Source organism: Paramormyrops kingsleyae, chromosome 2 (assembly GCF_048594095.1).
Source record: "Paramormyrops kingsleyae isolate MSU_618 chromosome 2, PKINGS_0.4, whole genome shotgun sequence".
Lineage (NCBI taxonomy): Eukaryota > Metazoa > Chordata > Actinopteri > Osteoglossiformes > Mormyridae > Paramormyrops > Paramormyrops kingsleyae.
This window is the reverse complement of record NC_132798.1, coordinates 18,839,812-18,856,039: the sequence shown is the minus strand read 5'-3', so window position 1 is coordinate 18,856,039 and position 16,228 is coordinate 18,839,812. Positions and strand designations below refer to the sequence as shown.

Sequence of the window (16,228 nt, the reverse complement as noted above, 5' to 3'; positions counted from 1 at the left end):
GGTTATGTGACCACCAACAGCTACGTAAAATGGAAGTTAGGCCTCTTTAAGTGAAACCAAAAAAAAGTGCGTAATGCAGACTCGAAGAGACAGCTGAGTGACCCAGCCCTTCTGCACTAATAGAGTTCAGCTTGGCGATTGAGGCAGCCTGTTTAAGAAATACAAGCGAGAGGTTTATCATTCTGTCGGACTAGGTCGGACTGTTGATGGATGGATGGTCAGACGGACGGACAGACACACCCGTCCTAATACCACACCTATGGTGCAATTAACGCACAATAAGGTGAGTCATGGCATCACCAAGTCAAAAAGTCTTGTTCTGGATTTGTAGCTTCTGGACCTGAAATGCCCAAAATTGGTCAAACGGCAGCTGGAAGGTCCACCGTCAATCCGAGCGTCCGCGAAACGTGACGAGCGGTAAGACCTACATGTTTTCTGATTTTCAGTTCCTAACGTGAACATTAGATGGTGCTCTATGTCGATATATTAGCGTGTATGCATCCCGGTGATCGATGGGGTTTCTTCACCATCAAGGAGCCGCTGAAGGACGGGATGATCAGAATCATGGAGCCGTCTGCTAAACTTAACAAGAAATGTAGAACTTGTATCTAGACTTTTTGAAACCCACTTTATTATAACATAGAACTAAGTATAAATGTAGCAGACTTCTATTTTCCATCCATCCACCCATCTTCCTACCACTTGTCCGAGTCAGGGTGATGTGGAGGCCTGAGGTTTACTTTTAAATTAGATCCTCAACCCTGTTCTATCTGAGGAATACACAACCAGTGACCATCCAGTGTCTTCTCTTGATGTGTCTGCTGATAGCTGCTGGAGGACACCTTTTGTCTTCTTTAACCCTCATCTTCTTCCTTCCCTGCCTGCTCCTCATCATTCATATATTCTAGGTTCTCGGTTTTTGTCCCTAACTGCACTTCGTCCCTGTATCTGGGTATACAGATAGCATCGAGAACGCAAATGAATGGGCGAGGGTAAGCTAACGTTATAGAATTGTTTAGATTATGTGTAAACCAACTGGCTAATGTAATCTTGAAGCACTTAGTGCCATGTAAATATTGCGGGAAATTAGTTTTGGATTTAATGCATTCATACCTCAGGAAACATCTCAAAATGAAAAAAATATAAAGTTTTATATTGTGAGCCCACTGCTGCTATTGGTTTAGGCCGGAACACGTGACAAATCCCTGATCCAGATCGAAATCTGTAATCCACTGCGCCGCAGTGACCGTCATTCCTATGGAAGATTATAAGCACAAAAATTCAAATGGCAATTCATTTTGCAATTGACAATTCAATATTCAAGGTGCCCGACTTCTGCCCGTACCTCGACTATTCTTTTGGATTCCCCTCCTGATTTTTGGCTGTTCTCGGATCTTTCAATAAACCCTTTGGCTACTGCACTTCGGGGTCTGCCTCCTGTGTCCGTCCAGTACATCACAGGAGCCCAGACAGCTCTGAAAGTTCAGACGTCATAGCCGATTGTGTCACGTTTCCTCGGGACACTGTGAGATTGATGTCACTATCACATCTGTTTGGATAGGTTCACTGGAGATACAATGCCATACACTCTTCTGCCTGATCATTAGCTTCTAACTAACCCTGTCCCACTAACTAACTGGTTAACATAAGTGGGAATAATGAGTGCGATGACAACACTGTAAACCTCTCCGGTTGCACTGCCATACCTAATGATCGATTAAATGGTTATCCCGCTTCTCAGTAATAGTATCGCTCACATTAAGTCGAGTTAACATTCTATTAAGATTTTCAGATGTCACTCCAGAATCAAGATAAAACTATTTAATTTAACGAGAGATTAGCTTCAGCGAAATTTTCATCAGAAACAGAAATGTAGTTAACCGTCACCTTTTGCATTTCGCCAGGTCAAACGTCAACCAGAAAAGAAGATAATTTGAATCACCGTCATAAAAGACAATGTTCCCTGAAAAATGGGAAATTCCGACACACGAGCCGCCTTTTGCTAAAGCGTCCGGTTGCCCGGCAACGAAGTTACTCACGACCAGATGCAGCTGCACGTGCTGTCACCTCTAGTTTGTTCACCCGCTCCCTATGGCGAATGAGGTAATGTGTTCTAACAAAATGTATGCATTTTTGGGCTGCTTGATTTTTATAGTAGCTTGATATTTTCCCTGATCTCTTCTCATCTTGTCCCACCTTTAAAAAGCCAAAACAATATTTACACAGCTTATTTAATCCTTTTTTTTAAAACTTCAAATCAGCATTTTAATTACTGTGTGTTTATGCGACTGTTGTGAAATAATGATCTGGGTGTTTCATTCGGTAGGCTATTTGATGCATGTGCGCTGCTTGGATAATTTATGCAAACAGCGGGCATATTAAATGGCCTAGCTGGAATTAATAGAGATTTCGTTGGTTAATGGCAAGGGAAAAAATAAGTAATTTAAGTATCTACATAGATAATTGCGATCGGCCGTATTTGTAACTGTGTTTGAGATCTTTCATTTGCCATACAAACTCATGCGCTTATAATCATATTACCACAATACAAACACTCAGCACATTACAACCAAGTTACGACTAGGTCCTTAAGTGAATTGGTCGCTATATAAGCCCATATTTCAAGTATACTGTAGTGGTATTTTCAGTATATTTATACATGTTTATACAGTATTGTACCGTATACTGTAATAAAAAGTATGCTGTTCCCGATACGTGTTTTCTCCCTTTGACAGGTGAAAAACTATGAGTGAAACTGTAATAAACGAAACACGGAAAAGACTTGGGAGATGTCTTATCTAGAACAGCAACGTTACAAGAAGCTGGCCAATAAGTGCTAACGTTAATCATCAACGGAATTACAAAAAAAGGATACGCTAACATGTAGGCATGTTAGTGTCCTTTTGCACATTAGTGAACTAAAACAGCGCATAAAAAATAAATGTCACTTGTACATATTAATTAAGATATGAAACAAGTAAAACACTTACAGCCATTGCTTTCGAAGGCGTAAAAGTATGACAGGGAAACTTAAACCTTGCGCACATCCGTGCTTTACGCGCTGCTGGAGGTTCCCTATCCAATACAAAGCATATGCATCAAACTAAAGGCAACGGACTGCGAGTTCAGTGTACACTCATATGGCATATCATAATAAAGGTCAATAACGGCAAACAATATACAAAATTCCTCTATGGATCCAAATAAATCAGAGAGCAGAATAGAAAGGCCCAAGTTTTCGTATAGTGTATAATACCAACAGGTCGGAGAGCTGGTCGTAAGTCCAGGCGGTTGTAAAACAGGTAGATCGTTAAATGAGTATCTGTAATAATAATAATTCAGTCTATATTTCAGTGATGCCTAATTAATATGCAGATTTCAGGGTCCGTGCTGGTCCATCCCTGTCCTATGTGTTTGTCCCCATTTGGTCAGCAGGTGTCGCTGGCCATCCTGTTCCTTCTGTCATGTAACCCTAGTCCCTAATGTTTTTCTCTACTCCCTGGGTTGTCATAGCTTAATGGGCTGAGTGAGTGGCTCAGAAGTCTTTGTCCCTGTTTTGATTTACTCTACTTGTACCCTATTTTATTTTGCTCTTCTTGTACTTGTGTTCCTACTTTTGTCCTAGTATTAGCCTCTGTGTTTAGTAAAGTTTCCTTAGTTTCCCGTTTTATGGTTTTCACCTGTCCTGAGTCATGGCCTGTTAGTCCTATGTATTTAAGTGCCGACCTTTGTTGATTTCCCTAGTTAGTCATTATGAGACGTTGCTCTCTGTGTGAATGTTACTGTGTTTTTGATACCCTACTTGTCCAGTTCTGTTCCCGGTGTTCTGTAGTTGTGATTATTCTATGGTTTTTAGTTAATTCCTTATTTTTCCCCCTGTTGGGTTTCTGACCCCTCATGGTTCTTTTATTTTTGTGATTTGTTCCCAGTGTATGTTTTGGTTCCCCCCAATAAACCCCTGTTGTCTCTTAGAGCCGCAAGTTGATTGTCACCTTCTTTTCCCGCCTGCACCATGCCCCGAGTCCATAATAGCAGATCGGCTCTCCAGATCAAATTCGTCACAAGATGAACTTTATGCTCTTTGGCTCTCAGAGGAGGAGGACGCACTTCTCTCCCTCTCCCTCCCCTTATCTTCCCTGCTTTGCTCCTCTCGTCTCGTCCAGTCTACTGTCTTACTGTCTATACTTGAGAGACTCTCTCAGCCCTGCTCTTCAAAACCAAGAAAATCATGGATTTGATCAACTGGTCTCTCAACGCAACTGACACCATCTTCTCTACGAGAAGCCCAGGTTTGGGGGAACCTGAGTGTCCTGCAGGAACCTACGCAGCTGGCTACATGATGGACGGATGGGAGAAGTGGAGGGTCGCGTGTCTGGCAGCTCCGTCCGTGGAGGACATCGAAGATATTTACCTATTCGGGACCATGATCACAGGTCTGATGCTGATTGGATTAGGCATTGCCCTGGTTTATCGAAAATTGAAGAAAACTGTGACAGCCGCTCAAAGCCCCACTAGGCTGGCCGGGATGATTGACGGACTTGGCAGAGCTGTTGGCGCTCAGACTATGGCTATAGATCGCAAATTGGATAACATCACTGTGACTATTGACCGCAGATTTGATAACATCACGGAGAAGCTCACAGCTCTGCAAAGAATTTTGGATGGCGGAGACCAGCGTGGACATTAGAGGAGCTGCGAAATTACAGCTTCCCGCCCGAAAACCCAAACAACCCCATTCTATCTGCTTGTGGCTCCCCCCTAATCAGCACGGGCCTTGGCCAAGGTCGCTGCTGAATTCGACAACTCCCCCAGAAGAACAAGGCAGTGAGACTCTCTTGCATTCCTCTCCCCCAAGCCCAAGGACTCCCTCCCCCCATCCCACACCTTCGCCGCTTCATACCCCCAGCGTGAACAGGCGGGTCTGTGACCAGCGCCTCTATGGCTGCAGGACCGAGTGGCTGTTTGTCTATGCTGGACTACCTCCACCTCCCCATTTCCCTCCCCTGTTGCAAGTCACGACTTTTTATGTTGTAAGGTGTAGTGCCCATGTGCTTATGTTGCTACATTGTACTCCCTAATGGAGTACAGTCTGGGGGCTGTTTTTTTTTTCCTCCTCCTCTCTCCTCATGTAATCCTGTTTTCTCTGTTTTTCCTATATCCCCTGTCTTCCTGACCTGTCTACCCCCTATAATGTGATGTGTGTATATGTATGGTCGGGTTGATGACCTGCTTTTCGCTGGTACTTGTGACTAGTGACATGGTGCATTGCAACAGCAATAAAGGGTTTTCATCATCATCATCATCATCATTAATCCCATGTTAATGGATACCCCTCGTGTAGATGTTTATTTTGAATTGGTTTTGTTTTCTTTGGCTGCTTAGTGTCTCTAGTTAAAGTCTGATTAAGTGAAAGTCTTCATTAAACTGAACCCTTTCATGCCCTGCTCGTCCAGTCCTCCTGTGTGCCACGCCCCCTCACTACCTTGTGTGGAATCCCCATGTTACCAGCTGTTTCTCGTTGTTAATTATTCCTGTGTATTTAAGTCCACGTTCGAGTATGTTTCCTCAGTTCGTTCATTGACATTGTGATGTGTTCCAGTGTGCGTTCTTCAATTAAACCCCTTGTTCACCCGATTTTGTGACTCCTGCTCCTGTTTCCCCGTTCCATGCCGATCGACCATAACAGAACCCACTCTGTATGGACCATCGCCCCAGCAAGCTTCTGGATGAGCCCCACTGTCTTTGGGCCTTGTGCCAACATCTTTGTTGCTGGGAAACTGTGCAGCGAATGGCTAGAGGCAACCTTCGATATGCCAACATCAGAACATCCACAAGAACCCAAGTTAGCCGGGAAGGTATGCCGTTCTCCATGGCATTTGTACACAGTGCAGCTGAATAATGTGCTGGGCTTTGATGGAACGTTCCTGAGCTCCCTTTGACCTTTTCCTGGTTCTTTGTGAGAGCTGACTCCTTATCTTGTGTCTCCCAGATGAGCTCCCAGCCTTGAACGTTGTGAATGTGTCTGAGTGGTCTGAATTGGACATGGTCCCCGCAGGCAAAGTCACGCAGAAGAGGTTTATCTCAGAAAAGGTCTCCACCAAGATCCAGCACCCTTGTACTAGCTTAGACAGGTAAAAAGAATCAGGTTAAAGATCCCAAAACATTAAACAAGATCAACACATAACTAGCTTGGATCTTCTGTTGACATTTTCAAATACCTTAATCTTGTGTACCATACGCTTCACCACATGCATAGTTAATTTTTTCATCAATACCTCTATTTTATTTCCCAGTTATATTATCATAGAACAAAAGTGTTACATGAGCACATTAAACTCTCCATACGTTGTTAAATATATTCCTGCTGTAAAATAAGCTTTTGAGTAGCATAGGGATTAATGCTTCTGCTTGTTTAGGGATGTGTGAGTCGTCTATGCCGGCAGCTGCAGAGTGACAGTGTTTACCGTTTCTTTCAGCGCTATTCTGCAGCCGGTCCCCTGCGGCTTGGCCAACGTCCATTTCCCGAAGCTTGTCTCTTCGCCTCCTGCTGTGCGCCCCGCCAGCAGCAAGGACAGCAAGACCATAAAGGTTCCCGCCCCTTTGACCGCTCTGTGAATGCCCACACCATCCTGGCCGTGGCTTTGATATTAACTCTGGGCCTAATCAGCTAGACAGAGGCTTAAAGGAAATAAAACCTTATCGATCAGCAACAGAAGCCAGCTGATCAGCCAAGACTTTTGGATATTGTGCCGTCTATTGCCAGGAACGATGGGGCAGCCTGATGATTAAGTGTCTGCCTGAGTAGCTGTGAATCTTCCTCTGCCTGCTTTCTTTCCTGTTGTTCTCGCCCCTGGCACCTGTTCCCCCCGCAGCTGAGCCAGGCCTACATCCAGCCCCTGGAGCCCTGCCCGGCCCCTGTAATGATCTGGGTCCCCAGCTCCCAGCACATCACCCACAAGCCCCTGCAGTGGAGCTCGTGTGTAGGCCACCTGTAGGCCACTCGCCCGTTTTCTTACTCTACTGAGTGATGGTTTCTCTTGCAAACTGTGTTTCCAGCCATTGCATGTGCTGGCTGGAGATATGAAGATGGTATGAAAATGTAGTTTTGCTACTGCAGATCTGAGAATAAGAACATAAGAATAAGGAAGGGTTACAGTAGCTTTCAGTGTAATATAGTAGTATTCAGTCTACTGTAGTATTCATTGTAGTATAGTACCTTTCTATGTAGTGTTAAAGTATTCAGTGTAGTATATTAATCAGTGGGACGGAGTGGTAGCTCTGAGACTAGGGATCTGTACCCGCAACTGGAAGGTTGCTGGTTCAAATCCTGTGAATGCCAAGAGTGATTCTACTCCGTTGGGCCCTTGAACAAGGCCCTTAACCTGCAGTTGCTCATTCCTGTATATGACGTTAATCTACATCCAGCCCTATAAGGACGTCCTCCAACTTACTGGGAATAACTTGGGGGTTGGTGGCAGGATTGGCACATCAGCTACTGGAAAAAAAACATTTCGGACTAGTGTGGTGCTGAGGTATCACCCGCCACATGGCTGCACTCAGGTTCCCATCCCTGAGGTGGTTTGTCGTGTGGTGGGTGTGGCAACACATTGAAATCAGTGCAAGCTCCTTACCTACCTTAGTAATCAGTGTATTATAGTAGCTTTCAGTGTAGTATACATGAAATGTTATGTATATTATATAGTTTGTCAGATGTTCTAAATCACGCAGAAATTTCAGCATTTCAGCATGAGGTGATAATCAGTGGGTTGGTAGCTTCTGATGTGCATATTTTTTGTAACATTTTCACTACTGGATTTTAGGGCAAAATCTCCCCACGTGACAGTAATGCAGATCTCCTGCAGTTTTCCACCCCGGTTTGCTGACCCTATGGTGAGAGAGACGACCTGGGAAGCCAGGAAATGCTGAGTGTGGGAGTTATTTATCTCTTTGCATAGTTGATTATTAATTAGGTAAATTATTTAATTGCTGCAGGACTGGATGAAATCAAAAACTGGAGCCAAGAGAGTCCATTTCCAGGCCCCTGGAAAGCCAGAGGCCGGAGACGGTCCGAGCACAGATGGCGAGCTGGACTCGGACGAGGCAGTGGATGCACGGGGGGGCGACATGCTTTTAGAGAAAAAGCCAGAGGTCCTCCGCAACTTGAGGCAGAGGAGGCAGCGAGGGGCCTCCTCACGAGACGTCCTAGCGCCTGATTACATGCCAGACACCAAGGTGCAGACAGGGGGCGCTCTCTGGACACGTCTTTAAGCATTTTGAAGTGGCATAAATAGAGAGCAGGTTTCCCTTCCCAGGAGCAGAGGCCTCGCGGCAGGGAGGGAAATGGAAAGCCGTTATCAGGATGTCCCATCGTGTGAAAGAATGCAGCTCTTGTGTGCAGATTATCAGGGTGGGGGGTGGGGGCATGGAGGGTGGTTCTGGGGAAGGCACTATGCCTCAGAAGAGGGTCCTGTTTATGTGATGCGGCCCCTAGATAACGCCCCCCCCCCGCACCAATACCAAACACCTCTTTCATATTTGTTTTTCCGTTTGGGCAGAGCCCCGTGTTGCCAGTCACATTCCCTGCCGGCCAGCCACCCTGAACCGGTAGGAGCAACCCTTTAAATGCCAGTCCGGCTGAATCATGTGTGCTATGTTAAATCACACATTTTATTTGCTTAACAAAAGTCCCCTGACTATAACCAGTGATGCAGATTTACGGGTTACAGATTGAAACTTTTGTCACAGCAGAATGAGCTAATCAGGCTATATTAGGCAATGCCATAAGCTCTGGATATTCTACTGGCTCCCAAGGGCCCCTGAAGCTTCTAAACCATCACTAACCCACCAGGTGTCACTACTAGTGCTTTTCCACTATTATACTCTATACATTATGATTTACTGTGTGCTAATTTTTGCTAGCAAGTCTGTGAGAATCGTCGTATCATGTTAGCATCAAATGTTAGCAGGTTTAGCATTCAGTTGCATTACAAATCCATTCTGTTCAGCTGTTCTATAGTAATTTTTTAAGCAGGTGGTTGGAAATTTGCAAGTTCCAGGTTACCATGAATGCATCACAAGTCGCGAAACTACTAATAATGAATAATATACTTAGAATATAGCCTTTTTTTCCTTTGAATAATCCATGCATATTAATGTAAGACACTGGTATTTCCGTGCATTTCGGCCAATCAAATGGTGGTTTGGTCACACTGTGGGTCGGGTGCAGCTCACATAATTTACAACGAGAGCCACCAGTGCACAGTATGGCTTGGCTATAGCTCAGTTTTTCATAGAGGTATGTGGAAGGTGATTGGGGGGGTCAGAAAATGTCAACAAGAGAGTTTGTCCTTTCGTTTTATGGGGGGTCAGGAGTCATGGGAGTCATTGACTGGCAGAAGGGCGGCACCTACCTCTGGAAGGGAGACAGCATTCTGGGGCCGCTGCTCTGGGGCCACTGCTCAGCGGCCGCTGCTCTGGGGCCGCTGCTCTGGGGCCGCTGCCCAGGGGCCGCTGCTCTGGGGCCGCTGCCCAGGGGCCGCTGCTCTGGGGCCGCTGCTCAGGGGCCGCTGCCCAGGGGCCGCTGCTCAGGGGCCGCTGCCCAGGGGCCGCTGCTCTGGGGCCGCTGCTCAGGGGCCGCTGCTCTGGGGCCGCTGCTCAGGGGCCGCTGCTCTGGGCCACGCCAGTGACAGGTACACACAGCACCGTGCCACCCCACTTTCAGTCCCACTCTGATCTCCTCTCTGTTCCTGTACTCCATCTCAGCAGGCCTGCAGCAGAAGACTTATTTTTTCACTTAAAAAAAAGTACATTTACATCTAGTGAAACAAGGACGGTCTGTAATATTGTTTAACTGTGACACTTAACGATACAAAAAGAACAACAAACTAAAACTGCAGTGAGTTTTCATCACTCTGGCGTTACTTCTTACCAGGTTATCTGAGGTCAGTTCGACATGTCTATATTACAGCCAACTTCGATAAACGTACTTTATCTGACATTTTACACTTTGTGTACATTTGACTTTTACACTGAATAAATGTTTCTCCAGTCCTTCATTGTTGTAAGTCTTGTTACGGAAATGATCAGAAGACTGTTCTCTATATTTTTAACGTTCGCCACAGTTTTACACGGATCAAGTTTTGTTGTCGAGAGATTTCATTAAAATTATATTTGCTGTGAAGCATGGTGGTGGTGTTTTATTACACGGTAGTAAGTTAAAATGTTTCCAAGGTCTTCTGCTTATTTTAAAATCAAAGCACCCTTGAAGATTTATTCTAATGGTTTGTTGATGTTTCTAAACATCCCCTCGCTTATTTTGGTCATTGATGACAATTATGGGGTATTAACTTCACAGATATTCTAATCTGAGATGTGTGTGTGTGGATTTTGTCCCCGCAATGTGATAAAAACATGTTATTTTGACATTGTGGTGACCATTTTTTCAGACCATACAAAGGGAAAGTCAGTTTATAAAAGTTATAAAAGTCAGTTTTATAAAAATCTGTGACTGCAATAAAAAAAAAACGAAAAATGCCAAAAGTCTTGTGTTTTGTTTGGTTACTTATAGTAAGGTTAGGGTTGGGTAGGGGTTAAGGTTGTCATTGTTTTTCTCAGTGGACCACAGTGCCCTGGTTCCCATGGCGACCCCCTTGCTTGCCAGCTCCCTTGATGACTGCCATGTTACTTGGCCGAACCATAGCAGCTCGTGCCCAAACTCTGGACCCCATGTGAGTCCCTCAGCATGTCTGCGGCACTGTCCCCTGTGTCACCCCCCCCCCCCCCCCCCCTCCAGCTATCTGCCATCAGGAAATCTCTGCTGCTGTGGCCAAACCTGTATCTCATTTGTGTGATGCTGGGGTCTTCAAATGGCCGATTTTGGTCTGCATCCGGACTGAAACTCATGCCCTCCCAGTGGGCAAAATTTACAGAGGGGGGTGGTCATAGAAAATTCCCGAGGGGGACTCCCCTCCTGTCAAAGAAATCTCCCAAAGGGAATCCCCCCTTCCCCCCCCCCAAACATGGCTTTGTGCGACCAATAAAATTTGGACCTTTGGGAAAAATAAGCTCTGTGTACATCCCTGTCAGACCACTAGATGTCACCGTAGAGGTACAGTTGGTGTGCCTCCATCCATCCATCTTCTATCTATCTTCCATTAGCTAATCCTGATTGGGGTGGCAGGGGGGCCCGAAGCATAAGATGGCACACATGCTCACATGCTGCCATACCCTGTGTAGAAACACCAGTTAATCTGTAATGAAACCAAGCGGATCAGACTCAGTTAGGTAAGGCAGCAGATGGAATTCACAACTGAATGACCAAATACATCTATGATCTCGTTATTGTTGTGTAATTATTTTTCAAACTATGGACTTTACCTATACTGAATCTTTACAAAAACGCCTATATTTGTTTCATAAATGTGATCTCATGTTGTTTTGCTGAGTAACTTTCATTCCGCACCATCATACTGCTGTATGCTTTTCCGGAAACTATTTTGGTAAAGTAGCTCGTTCTGTCGTCGGCCACGTCGGCCGAGGTATAAAATAATACCTTATTACTTAATTTGCAGCAAAATGCAATATGTAGTCTCCAGGGCAATTTAATCTAAACAATTTATTCGAAAGTCCAACAGTGGGATGTCTCCCAGGATGTGAAGATGGCAACTTCAAGGGATCAACTTTAAGTCCTTAACCAAGGCGCCCCTTGCTGTATTATTCATAATTGCGTGTGTGATTTAGAGACAGGCGTTTAGTATGCCGGTGTTGGGACATCACAGCGGATTGCTGCGTGGCCTCTGTGAACAGCTGGTTTGTTCTGACAGTGCTTGAGAAAGTGGCCCTCACTTCCTTAGCGACAGTCGTAACGACCGCACACTTGGCTTCCAAACAAACGAGCAACATGAATTATGACTCTGTTCACTTATGAAGTCAAGTAGACTTTCTTCATTTTGCCCATGACACTGTGTGCTGGCTCTCTCGCTGTTTATTTGGTAGGTTCACCCGCCGCTCATTGGCGGCAGGACAGATAGGTGATCAAAACACATAAACAGGTCATTTAAAAATTCATAAAATGCTGTTGGCCTATTAATGAAATATTTATGGTGATATTTTTATCTGTTTCAGGCAAACGTCTTGGAAAAGTACCGATGCATTTAGTGTTTATTTTTCCTAATGCGTTAATAAATTCTCCACATGGCACGTTAAAAAGCCTTTAGCTAATTGAGTCATTTGGTGAAATTTTGTAGCGAAGCAAATTTTTAGGTGGAATGACCAGCTATTATGTTTTTCTTATTTTAATAGACTTTGGATTAAGGCTGCGTGGACCATACAGGATTAACAAGGTTGGCTCCTTCAGCGGTTTTTGTGTCGGGTGTAACTCTCACCGTGGCGGTGGGTGAGCGTCCTTGGCCCTGACTGATGCCTGGTGACTGACGTGCCCGTTTTTGATGTCTTTTCGTTGGAAGTCAGCCTGCATGTTACAGCAAGCCGGACACGCGATACGCGGCACCTCCTATGCAGCGGCATTCTGACATGGTCTGGGTCCGTATTAACATGGAGTGGAGCACCCTTCTTGCTGAGGAAAATTCCTGCCTCAGACCAAGAAAAACGACTTAAGACACATTCTGGGACTATCCCCAAAACAGGGCTCATCTGGACGGACGAATCTGATGCCTGCGGAGTATTTTTGAAATTAAATTCCCCTTGAAATTTAAGGTGTTACCTCCCAGCATATTGAATTCCTGTTTCAGCACCAATGTGTACAGATGAATATCTATCTGGAAAAAGACTGACTAGGTTACTCACCAGAGAAGTTGAACATCCACCTTCCACCTGATTCGGGGAGGCTGGGGGGGCACCTTGGCAAGCAGGGGGTATGTGGTGGGGGGCATGGGAAGCCAGGCCATCACAGATAAAGCATACCAGGATTGGCTTAATAAATTACATTTTACCATGGTGCTGCTGAATTCTCAAATCTGATTGGCCAGGAGGGTGTTGATTCATTGTCTATACCCGCACATGTCGTGCAAGCCAGGGGAATCACAGCAGTAAGTCAATGCTCTATTGAAACTACAAAAGCAAAGAGATTGCTACTGATCATTTAGACAGCAACAGTGTTTTAGGCTGAGTCAATTATTTAAACACCAAAATGATTTTCTGATGAGACGCACTAGTAGCCCAGTCATCCTGTGTAACCTGCCTAAATAAGATGGTAAACAAGTCCGCTTTTAATTATCGGTAAACTCTAAGAGGTACATCAAGCTCAATGAATAAAACACTGTACTGTATATATATATATATATATATATATATATATATATATATATATATATATATATATATTACACATATATATGTGTGTGTGTTTATTTTATTTGTCTTTGGCTCTGCAGCTTTGTGCTAAAAAATGCATAACCCTTACAGTAGCTTTTAATCCAACGTGACATTATTTATCTATTTATTTTTTGGGAGATGGCTGGCTCAGACCCCACCCCGCTTGCCAAGTAGTGAAATCACTCAGCCATATATATATATATGTATTTATATGTGTGCATGTGTGTGTATGTATATATGTATAGAAAAACGGACTAGTTTTGGGTTCTGTGTCCCGAGTATCTGAAAGTAGTCCATGAGATCTCATTGTGCTCGGTATCTGTAAGTAATCCATGACATTTCTTAGTGCTGAGTATGTGTAAGTAATCTATGAGATCTCTTTGCCCTGAGTATCTGTAAGTAATCCGTGAGATCTCTTTGTACTGAATATCTCTAAGTAATCCATTAGATCTCTTTGTGCTGGGTATCTGTAAGTAATCCATGACATTTCTTAGTGCTGAGTATGTGTAAGTAATCTATGAGATCTCTTTGCCCTGAGTATCTGTAAGTAATCCGTGAGATCTCTTTGTACTGAATATCTCTAAGTAATCTATGAGATCTCTTTGTTCTGGGTATCTGTAAGTAATCCATGACACTTCTTAGTGCTGAGTATGTGTAAGTAATCTATGAGATCTCTTTGTGCTGCTCTTGCTTTGCTGTAAGCTGCACATCTTCCGCTCCTGAACAGCTTGTGGCAGATTCCCAAAAAGAAGCAGTGATACCAGCAGCCTGCAGCAGTGAGGCCCACTAGACGGGCCGTATAATCGCTGTGGCCTCCCTCCTGCTGTTTTTTCAGTTTTATTTTTTTTTAGGGCGGCACCCACTGTAATAACATCTCGGACAGATGAAGTAACCTCTCTCAACACCCATTAGCGGTTTAGCCATTTTGCACCATCTTGTATAAGAGGACTGAGAAGTAAATAAGTGAGTGTGAGTTCTAGCCTCCCCACGAGTCCCCTCTCTTTTGAACTACAATACAATTTTCAGCACGAAAACAAGCTATATTTGCAGTCTTCCGTCAACACGACAATTTGACACCCTATTACTGCCCTTAAGAAAATATCTGGAGTCACGCAACATGGAATGTTCCAGAATGATACATTTTTCACCGTAAACGCAACCCTGATTTACCACGCTGACATAAGGAAAGTGAATTTAAAACAAATTAAAAGGGTGATTTTAAAGTGTCAACAGCAGCGCTTTAATAAAGAGTAACCCAGTGTACCAGGTGCTGAAGTAAAACACGATTAAGTGATCTGACTTGCTGTGCGATTGAAAGCACCTTTACAATGGACTGATTGTTATTACAATCAGAAGGAACCCCTAGCTTATAAATGTTGTTTCTCAGTTGCTGTTGTCAGTCGATTGTGTAAATCTTCGTCGCCAGATACAAATTCACAAGTGTGGGGAGCAGAAGCACATGGGGGGTGGCATTAGCCACCCTAAAACAGCAGCAGATGTGGCTTGGGGCAGATTGAGGATGAAGGTGGAGATTCCCAGATCTTCAGTCTGCTTTCTGGCTCACGTGGAGCCAGGTATGGCGGCCATCTTGCTGGAGCATCAAGGGACTTTGTGAGTGGGACCTCAAAGTGACTTTCTGAGTGGGCCCCCAAAGTGACTTTTTGAGTGGGGCCCCAGAAACTGCACAGTGACCCCTGGGTACAGCTTATGTCTTGGTTGGTTGTGATGAACCTCATGGTCATGTTTTCTTCCAGTGACCTGAACCTCGGCCACTTCCTGCTTGGTCTCCAAAGCCCTGATCAGGAGCTGCAGCTGTGATTCTTCACACGTTGTGAGGGGACAGCTATGGGGGGGCCATTAGGCAGGCAGCATCGCAAGCTCTCCCACCACCCCCCCCATATTCCGCTGCCACTGGGTGTTTCCAGAGCGGACGGACGGGGGCCAGTTTCCTCCCCCCAAGACCAGGTGTGCCCGCGACAGCTGGGGAGGGCAGGGTGCTCTCGGGGCGAGCCCAGAACTCGCAGTGCTTCCCTTCTGTGGGCTTCTGGAGTCCATCCAGGCTCCAGGCTGGTGACAGGGGTCACAGCACCGACATGTGCTCCCCGTGTGCCCCCCCCTGCTTTATTTGGGCCCCTGGGCCATCTTCCAAGCAGCAAGTGTCTGAAATCTAATGCTCTGTTTTGATCTATGACCTAATTAAAAAATTTCCCCAGTTACACAGAGGCCATTGGCCAGTTTGTTACCTAGAGGAAAGTACTGACAAATGGTGCTTCAGAATAGCCTGGTTATTATTTATATGAAGGCGGTTTATATATACTAACAGTGAGCGCCAGTGTTTGCAGCTGAGCCGGTCGTTAGCCAGGCACTCCGGGGGTTGTTGTTGGCACCGCGCTTGGGGTCACGGGGCGCCTGTACACTGACCATACGTCTGCGACCGCTCTGGGGTGTCACAGAAGGCCCCAAGACGATCACCCTTCTCCCACCCCATCGGTTCTGGGCTGCCAACAGACCAGCATCCTGGGAGCCATATTTGCAAGGTGGGACTTGGCACAGGGTGCGTTCAGGCCACAACTGACTGACGGCCTGACAAACATCAATTTTAACAATATTTGTTTGTGCCCCCCCCCCCCTCCGCTCCTGGAACTTTCTGTTTACAGCACTCTTAGATAACTTTCTCCATTGAGAGTCACAGGCAAGGTTCTGTGAGGCCGCCACAAACCAGCCACTCGCCCTGCATCTGCCCCACCCCCCTCATTAACAAGACACCACTGTGTCAGGCAGCAGGGTCACCGGCCCCCGACAGTTCGACTGTGTTTGTGGACTTCAGGCAAGCGAGAAACCAGCTGAAATTACTTCGTTAGTAACTGGCGTCAGGCTGGCAACTCATCTTCTGATT

General features: G+C 45.3%; 1 protein-coding gene and 1 long non-coding RNA gene across 2 annotated transcripts; one reads left to right on the top strand and one right to left on the bottom strand.

Moving 5' to 3' along the window:
- Nucleotides 1-175: 175 nt before the first annotated feature.
- LOC111858766 (uncharacterized) lies at nucleotides 176-8,392 on the top strand. The gene is made up of 9 exons (XM_023840839.2): nucleotides 176-283; nucleotides 909-992; nucleotides 1,905-2,103; nucleotides 5,687-5,855; nucleotides 5,990-6,131; nucleotides 6,477-6,588; nucleotides 6,873-6,991; nucleotides 7,821-7,890; nucleotides 7,993-8,392. The coding sequence occupies exons 3-9, from the start codon at nucleotides 2,092-2,094 to the stop codon at nucleotides 8,266-8,268; spliced, it is 900 nt and encodes a 299-aa protein (XP_023696607.2). The 5' UTR covers nucleotides 176-283; nucleotides 909-992; nucleotides 1,905-2,091; the 3' UTR covers nucleotides 8,269-8,392.
- LOC111858767 (uncharacterized) lies at nucleotides 367-2,025 on the bottom strand. Its single transcript, XR_002841675.2, has 4 exons — nucleotides 1,888-2,025; nucleotides 1,346-1,475; nucleotides 1,114-1,255; nucleotides 367-948 (listed from the first exon to the last, which is right to left on the bottom strand). It is a non-coding gene; the product is annotated as an uncharacterized lncRNA (long non-coding RNA).
- Nucleotides 8,393-16,228: the final 7,836 nt, after the last annotated feature.